General features: G+C 38.2%; 1 protein-coding gene and 1 long non-coding RNA gene across 3 annotated transcripts in view; one reads left to right on the top strand and one right to left on the bottom strand.

Moving 5' to 3' along the window:
- The first annotated feature begins 913 nt into the window (after window positions 1-913).
- Window positions 914-9,305, top strand: part of LOC120235019 — a 39,175-nt gene continuing 30,783 nt past the window's right edge. For both annotated transcript variants that reach the window (XR_005529275.1, XR_005529276.1), the window contains exons 1-2: window positions 914-971; window positions 2,106-2,237. This is a non-coding gene — a long non-coding RNA (uncharacterized LOC120235019). The remainder of the gene's footprint in view (window positions 972-2,105; window positions 2,238-9,305) is intronic.
- Window positions 4,126-9,305, bottom strand: part of SECISBP2L (SECIS binding protein 2 like) — a 63,582-nt gene continuing 58,402 nt past the window's right edge. The window contains exon 18 of the mRNA XM_039237116.1: window positions 4,126-8,303. Coding sequence (XP_039093047.1) covers window positions 7,618-8,303 — 686 coding nt within the window. The 3' untranslated portion in view covers window positions 4,126-7,617. The remainder of the gene's footprint in view (window positions 8,304-9,305) is intronic.

Raw genomic sequence — 9,305 nt, 5'->3', positions numbered from 1 at the left:
CTCCGTATTCCATGGTACAACACTTTGGGGGAAATGCTGCATGATAAATAAATCTTACTTATGGAGAGTCAAAATGCATTAGGATATTGGAGTTTCTAAAATGTCTAACAGCAAGAAAACTTGTTCAACACCGTTTGACCCAGACTTTGCTTTTTCATGGCCACCAAAGGCGAGTTGGAGATTCCAATCTTAAAATCCAGGCATTCCCAAATCCAAAAATCCCAAGGAAGAGACCCATTGGCTTAGTGTAGGTTAACTATTTTAAGATTCCCAGACCAATCAAAGGTCTCAGCATCAGTTAAATGTCTGCTACTGTTGCAGTAAGAGATTATATAGCTGGGGAGATCATATAGTGGAAGAGGGGGCGTGTGGAGCCATTCCTTAAAGAAGAGACATACTAAGCAGACACAATAGATACCCAGCATAGTTCTGTAATAGCAATTTCCTTTAAAAGATCTTTTCTTTCTTTCTTTGTGCTTTTCTTAAATGCCTAGGCAACTTCATCATCTTGATTCCTGTTCAGATTTCATGGAAATTGGCGGCAGCATACCTAAATTACTGCAAAAGTTACAAGGACATGAAAAAATGTTCTAAAATTCTTGAATTAAAGGAGACAGTTTGCTCACTATTTCCAGGTTGGAGTTAAGGGTCACCGTAACTGACAAGGGTCGAGCGGGCTCTATATATAGGTCCAGAGCTTTTTTACTGATTATGTTCCAGGTAGTTATCCTTTTAAAGGTTGGCTACCATGAATAGCCAGATGAAGAAGAGTCTTTGAAGAGGTAAAGCAGACCAGGGTATCATGATCAGGCTTACTCAATTTCTATTCTGAGCAAGGGATGCTATCACTTTAAACACTGTGTTCTGGTTGCTAAGGAAACCAGATAAGTGGGTTGCCAACACAATCTTCAATCTTCCTATGAAGATTAAAGCACCTTGCTCCAACCAGAGAGCAGATGGGAGAGGCACAGGTGCGAGACGTATTTCTTATTACTGGGGGGAGGGTTAGGCCAGGTGAAGGATGAGGGGAGACAGTTTCTAGTTCATGGAAAGAAGACACAATCTGTAGCTGCTGGCTATCTAACAAATCATAACTCTTTGCTACTACATCAATCAAGATACGGTTCAAGCGTGACTTCCGGTTGCATTTCTATGACTAATTTTCTTTGTTAAGATACCAAAGTGAGATTTGGTGCCAAGTTTAAAACTCATTTACAGAACAAAAAATGGCTTCACTTTAGTTGGCCTGTTTCTTTTAGTTATCCTCATATCTCAAACATACAAGAGTATCAAGAGTAATATGCCACATTCTCATGTACTGATCACAGGGCTTAAAAGATACACTGGAAGTCGCTTGTGCATTTTTGCTCCCTTCCTGGTTAATCTCATAGAAATGTCTTATATACCTGTCACCTCCCATAATATGGAAATTGTAGTCACTAAATTTACCATGTTTTCAGCTATAAGCAATATAGGGACATTAAATACAGAGTAACTCGAGGAGCCCATTATTCTAGGGTGAGGCTTTTTCTATTTGGGATTCGGGTTAGTTTTTCCTCTAACCAAAGTAAAAAAAACAAAAAAAACAAAAAAACAAAAAAAACATAGTAGTCAGAAGTCAGTATGTAGGAGGGTAAATGCTTCAGAATATGACTGCATTGCCAATGCTGATTTACTTACTTAAGCCTTTATTTATGCATTCAACAGAGATTTACTGAGTGCCTGTTTTGTGCCAGGCATTGTATTAGGCACTGAGGATAAAGCAGGAAAATAATCCAAAGACACAGAGCTTAGTAGGGGAGAGAGACAAGGTGAATAAAATCTATAGGCAGTTGAAATGTAGTAAATGTAAATGGAATTTTTAAAAAGGGGGTTGAGAAAGAAAGTGATGAAGAGGGTATACTTTTGGATAGGGTAGTCCCTGACTCCCCCGAGGCTTCACTACGAAGGTGCATTTCAGAAACTCATCATTTGCCTTGCAACACTGGTTCTAGGAAAGGGAGAGCAAGGAAGAACAGTGACAGGGATGATGATCTCTGATATTTCTCCTGTAATTGAGAAGCCAGTAATTTTCAAACTTTTCTCTCATTTATCTTTAACCACAGGTAACAAAATTGCTTAAATATCAATTCATTATCCTATTCTCAAGCTAAGCGTTTGCAACGCAAGTGCTCCAACCGAGGTAAACAGAGAAGACCAAGAAGCAAAGATAACCTAGGGAATCTGTACATGTCTAAGTAGGTACCACTTTTCCTCACTTCTCTGTTCTCCAAGTAAATAAGGGTGCAATCAACACCCTGAAATCAGAGTCCCACTGTAAGGCTGTGGTTATTACCTGTTCCCTCTGGGTAATTCAAGACCATGGCCAAGCTTTGACACCTCCAAGAAAAGGAAGCACTCATTCCTAAAAAAGAAAAACTATACCATTCCAGGTTCCAACCCATAGCTCAGCAACATACAATTCCACCCCGTCTTTGGTTCCTCAGTACTCAGCTAAAGAACACGATGCTCAGGTAGGAGACCCACATTTCATGCAATGCAGTATCCTCCTTGCTCTAACCCTGCTTCCAGACTGAAACTCTGGATACAGGCAGTTGAGTAAACCCATTTCTGCAAGAGTAAAGGTCTGTTTGCCATAGGGTTGCCAATGAATTACTCAGTGTAATGGGGAGTGGAGTGAGAAGAAATACAGGGATTGAGACTTGGTCCAGAACTGGAATAGCTCCCATCTTTCTAAACCCTGCACTGTGAAAGATCTAGCAGAGCATGCTTTGGCCCTATATTCCACGAGGCTGCCATTGGTAACTATTATCCAATTAGCCACATGCCTTATTTCATACATGTAACATCAAAAGAACCCACATGAAACTAAAATATTAATTGAATTGCCAAGATAATTTAGAAATGTCAAAAGACCTAACAGCTGATCCCATGAGCTAAATGTCTTGACCATGTTCTCTTTCTAAAATGCAATGTAGGATTCTGGAATTCTGAGTGTAGCCTTAGAACTAAGCACTCTTTATGGCAAGGCCCATTGTTCAGGATACTTCTCTTCCTTCTCTCCTCATTTTAAACAATGATTAGTTTTACTGGGTAGCCTTTGACTTTTCAGGTGCCATGCACACCCTCTTCTGGTCAGTTCAAGAAAAACTGATCGCTGCTAGGAAAAGAACAATTGGGAATGATATAAATGGTGGTCCAAAAAAGTAAATATTCTGATACAGCTGATGAGACGTCCCTCCTTTCTCTTTGTGATCAGCAAAAATCCATTTCATTAGGAAAATTAGTGATCCTATTTTCTAACACATGGGTCTACTCTTTGGATTCCATACATTTCAAGGTGACATAGTGACAAGGGACCACTTTTGGGAAAGTGATCAGGTGAGACTCAATAAATCTCATCTCTGAGAAAAGCAGTTCAGTCCTGTCACATTTCATATTCCAGAAGACGCCTGACAAAGATGAGGAAAACAGTTTGGTTTCCAACTCTGAGCACTTTGTGCTAAGGAACAACAAAGCACAGTGAGTAAAAGGACAGCCTTCAACATGGAATGAGTCTGAATCCCAGTTCTGCCGTTTACCAGCCATGGGATCTTGGACAAGTTCCTCATCATCTCCATAACGGTTTCATCATTTAAAAAGTGAAAACTAGCATTTCCTCATAGGGCTGCAGTGAAGATTCAATGAGTTAATACTGGGAAATGGCTTAGGACAGTGCCTGCCACAGAGTAATTAGCATAAAAAGGAGAAGAAATCTGTAGGATTTCTCTTCTAACACCAGGATGGTCTCTGTAGATGCCTTGGCCTGTGCCACAGCTTATAACCAACCTTCCCAAAAGGAAATTTTTACTAGTGACTTCCTCCTGCAGATTTCACAACCTTCTCTGGCAAATACATGAGGGCACTAAGCAGTGCTATGACTCTTTTTTTCTCTATCCTGTAAGTTGGGCAAGTCATGAATTCCTTAAGTACCTATTCTGAAATGAAAGACTACATTTCAATAATCATTTATTAGTTACGGAAGAATCTCCACTAGTATTTACATAGTGCAAAAAAAGCTGTTATTACCCCTAAAATGTGATATAACAATTATCCTTCAAACAACAAAAGAACAAGATGAAAATCTTTTCATGTTATAATTCACTAATTTTGCTATTTTTTTATTAGAGCATTACAATTAAGACATTAAATTATAAACCCGTGGTATATTTAGAAATTAAATTACAAAATAACACAAATACTTTAAGGTGTGTTGTGCCAACAAAGTTTAAATTTTTATCATTAAGATTCAGATTCCAGATTAGGTAAACAGTTTGGCTGATCCTGTGATGTGTATAAAGAGTGGAAGGGGCAAAGGAGGAGGAAGATGTCTTTAAATAAATTATATCACAGAAAAATTTTAAAAGCAAAAAATGATTATGGTTTTAAATGGAATAAGTTAATGTTTTAACCTGTTGGCACAACGTACAGGAAATATTTAAATGACAGGTTTGTTGTTTTTTTAAAGCAAACAGCAGCTTTACAAACAGTAATACTTCTTTATACATATATTAAAGTAACAATGTGTTAAGATTTAACAGTTTAATGTTAAAGAGTTGAAAAATGAATGTAGAATTCACTACTCATTTGTACATTACGATACCCACCCCACCCACTTCCCCCAGCTTATTAAGAAATCAGACAAGTACATTATTTGAATATTAATTTTTCAATACTTAAACTATGTGAATTCCTTTTGACTAATTCTTTTCCAAATACTGGAAGCATATAAAATACACTCTCTGCAAAAATGACCTCCAATCAAAGCCTTTAAAAACTTTTCAATGTATAACACACATTATTTTTCCCATGTTTAGTCAAAAGAAATATATTACATCATTTACAAACATATTTAAACCAAAATTAAGCTAGTGTGAACATCTGTCTTTTGAGAAGTAATCTTCACAGCAAACAATCCTACTGAAGCAGAAATCTAGTTCTGGGAGTGCAATTCATATTATAATTCATATACTTATATACTGAAATAGAAACCTAACATTAATTATTGCCATAAAACAAACTCTACACAGAAAAAAAATCACTATGGTTTTCATTTCTTGTGATGATGGACCCTACTCTTACCATTAGGTCTCCGAAGAGGCACCCACTCCCAGTTCCAAACAAAAAACAAAAAAACTCCACTTTCCTATTTTCCCACCTCCTCCTGTATAGAATATACAAATTCCAGAATTTATCTAAAGGAAACAAATTATAAAGACATTATTAATACTTATTTAAGCATACTTTCGACACAGTAGCATCTCCTTTAATAAATTTTGGGTAGTCCTCTAGAGGTGGCCTGTCCCGTATAAAAAAAGGCTGTGGTCCCTTGGGTTTGCTGGGAGAAGATCCTGCACGTGCAAGAGCGGTTATTGAACACAGACTCGAACACTTCTGAAGTCTATAAATTTAAAAGTTACTGGTGTTCTGGAGACTTCCTCAACTTCTCTTTTGATATAAATGTCAAAAATGTAAAAGGACAATTTTCATTCAGAAGAGATATAAAATATTAGAAACCTTTGAAAAGCCAATACCTCAAGATCAAGAGTCATCTGAATCACTGACACCAAGCAAAGGAAATTTACACCATAAAAAGTATGAAAAGTTTTTAAATTCACTTTTAAGATTGTCAGTAGTTCAAAATCTCTATCATTTCTTTAAACCAACTAACAATTCCAAATGTGTAGACACAGTAAGATCTGCCACATCTACATCCATGATTACTATTTCAGAGGCTTCATTCCTTACATGCTGTGTTCCTTCAAGAACTAAATACTATGTGCCTAAGGAGTCCATACTGAAGAACAGTTTAGACAGGACAGTACAATAATGTCCCCTTTTAGCACACTAATAAAGTTGACAGACTGACATTTTCTATAGAGCAATGCTCCTAAACTTTCACAATGCACAAATACTAAATCATCACCCAAGAATCTGATCTCTCTAGTATCAAATGCCAGCATGAAAAAACTAGTGCAGTAGTCCCAATGAGTTCAGTAGAAAACCTGCCCAATTCTTCTCTCCTGCCTCTGTGAGGCAAAGCCCCACCCCATGAAACCAGAGCAGGGAAAATACCCCTTCCTCCTCAGTTGTGTGCCTGCTTGTGGGAGCTCCTAAGCGTAAAGCTGGCGCCTGTGTGCTTGTGTGTGTGTGTGCGCGTGGTCAGCTGGAAGCTGGGGACGGGGGAAGAGGATGGAGGGAAGAGAGAAAAATAGGTAATCTATAATTCTCCCAACACTACATGCACTTGTAGAGGTCACCACCAGGTGATTGACCAGCAAATAAAACATTTAGCTCAGCAAGTTTAAATTCTCCCAAGCAAATATACACATTCCTGGAGAAGGGCAGAGATAAGTAATAGTGATCAAGAATTAATACCTGCCTAGATCTGTGTCCTCTAAATTATCTTATAGTTTCAGCACAATTAGAACAACTTTCTCTCTTCTTCAAAACTTCCCTTTCCAAGCCTTGATTATCAGGATATACGTTATAAGTTGTGTGAAGCTCCTTTCCCTGACCTCCTATCAGCAACTATGGTCGGTGTTACACGGCAGGTGCTCAGGGCTGGGACAAAATATGTTTGTTTGTTTGTTTGTTTGTTTTTTAAAGGTGAAATGGCTTTTCACTCAGGACAAATCTGGATACCTAAACAAATGCAGACAGCAAATCTAGAGGGTCCCAAATCAGAAGCATGCAAGAGAACACACCAATATAAGACTTTGTGTCAGAATAGTTTACACATAAGTGCTACAGTCATAGGATCGGTTACAGTTATTCATCTGCCACAATCTGCCTAACTTGATGTAAATACAAATATGTACAAGAGCATTCCTGAGGTAAGTAAGAAGTAAATAGGAGACAGAACCTGGAAGGTCCTATCGTGGGTGACTTTTCACTATTAAAGACGTCTATCACTCTCCACAAGTAAGGCCAGCTCCAATGTATTGTGGTGGCTCCTCTGCTAGCCTAAGTATTGGAGGGTCTGTTTTAGCCCATCCCAACTTTAATTGATTACAATGATCAATGGCTTCTGAAATAAGCATCTGTGGACCAAAGAAAAGTTACATCAATTTTTAACACAAAACACTTGTGGACTTAGTTACCCTCTGCCTTTTTTTTTTTTGAGTTTTCCAAATCTACCTCTGTCTGATTATTTTTTAAAGAAGCCCAAACAACTTCTGATCAAATTAGAGTGACGGAGGCATAGTCTTGAAGCAAACACTGGTAACTGCTCCTAGCCTTAGAATCTTGATCTTTAACTTTCAAAATGACTCAAAGGAGGCATTTTAAATTTACTTTTTAATAAAAACCTAGTTGTCTTCTATTTTTAATCATTATTTTCCATAACAAAATAAGCTCAAACAATTCTGAATTTCCACACAGCTCTTAGAAAGACACTTAGATGCTAATTAAAAGCTAAGCTAGATTATAATAAAACAAGGAAAAGACAGCTACAAAAATGTCAGAAATTAAATACATATATTATGTACTGGACAGTGCAAAATGTTGACATGAAGCATAAAAGATAATGGCTGCAACCCTTACACAGTTGGAAACAGACAGCGGACATTTCCTGAGTTATAGACTTGGGGGTGTATAATTAAGATCAGAGGGCTCGTTGTTCAGTGAGCTGCAGCTGCTAGGCTTCTTCTGCTGCTCCTGACCTGCTTGGTTGTCGGTAGTCCAGGCCTCACCTTCTATCCCTGGTTCTAGCACTTCAGGCGCCTCTGTCTCTTCTTCTCCACTTTGCTCTGCATTGTCTTCCTCAGAACCATTAAGGGTTTTTCCAAGCTGAAGAGTCTCCATTGTTCTCTGGGTCTCAGACACCCAAGACTCAATTCTACTATTGAGCTGTACTTCTACAGATATGGGTTCATGAGTATAATCTTCCTCCTCCTCCTCGTCTTCATCATCCTCTTCTTCAAGCATGCCAGGTACAAGAGTGCTGGTGGTGCTGGTGATGGAGGAATTCAAAAGATCTCGGCAACTCCCATCCAAAGAACCGGTCTCTGTACTCTGCTGGGAGGCCCACTCCAGGTCATCTGGCTTCACTTCCTCTTTATCGCTCACTGCTGGTTTCCCAGGGTTGGTAGCTGAGGTAGTACCGCCTGTAGTCAGTGATGATGACTGCTTACCCACAGGGGCTGTGTCAAATTGAAGTTTACTGGGCTTTTCAGAGGTGCTATGCTTAGAGGAAACCTCTCTCTCATTTTCTGATGTTTCTAGTCCATCTGAAGTTTCCACCATGTTTCTCCAATTTGTTTCTGTAGATATCAAAACAGATTTTTTACAAACCAGAACATGGTTTCAGAATCATGAAACTCTTAAAAGAGGAAAGAACAAACTACAGGAACAAACTACAGGCTCACCAACTGGTTGGAAAAACGAAAATCTTAGTTTATTCTAATACTGGTTTAAATGTTATAAAGGAAAACAATTCTCAAAAATATACTTTTAAGATAAAGAAACAAGGAGGCAAAAGTGTATCAATGCATCAGATGCATAAGACCTTATACCAATAGGAGCTGACTGATGTTTATACATAAAATCCATATATTCATGAAAATCATGGATTGCCTTTTTTTTTTTTTTTTTTTTTTTGGCCTAGAGGTGTACTGGGCCCAATGATTCACAAGTCACAGATGGCACAGCCTAGATATCCAGTAGAAATAGTTCTTCCTTTTAAATGTTTTTTAATGTTTATTTATTCTTGATAGAGACAGAGAGACAGAGCAAGAGCAGGGGAGGGGCTGAGAGACACACACACAGAATCTGAAGCAGGCTCCAGGCTTTTCGCGGTCAACACAGAGCCTGACATGGGACTTGAACCTACAGACCATGAGATCATGACCTGAGCCAAAGTTGGACAGTTAACTGACTGAGCCACCTAGGTGCTCCTAAAGTTTGTCATGCTCCTACCCTAAGTTATCGGAGAGCTGTCTTAACCTGCAATGGGACTTATGTTTCCATTTATAAGCAAAGAAGCCATCCATGTGAAATGTTTGTGAAAATGTGTTTTAGATTATATGCTGCTGGGCTTACCAAGTGAATTTGGCAGCTAAAAAACGAAGTGTTACTGCAGTGGTAATAGCCCAAATTATTTTTAATTACAAGAAGTCAATTTAAAGGAAAAAACATACAAAGAATGAGGAGACGAAAGACAGCTCTCTTACCCTTTTTTTCTGTGTCTATTTTTTTCTTTCATTTTTTAATATTTAGGTATAATGGACATATAACATTAATTTCAGTTGTACAATAATTTGGTA

This window comes from Hyaena hyaena, unplaced genomic scaffold (genome assembly GCF_003009895.1).
Source record: "Hyaena hyaena isolate Hyena2069 unplaced genomic scaffold, ASM300989v1 scaffold_120, whole genome shotgun sequence".
Classification (NCBI taxonomy): domain Eukaryota; kingdom Metazoa; phylum Chordata; class Mammalia; order Carnivora; family Hyaenidae; genus Hyaena; species Hyaena hyaena.
The sequence above is the reverse complement of the archived record's forward strand: the minus strand, read 5'-3'. Positions and strand labels throughout refer to the sequence as shown.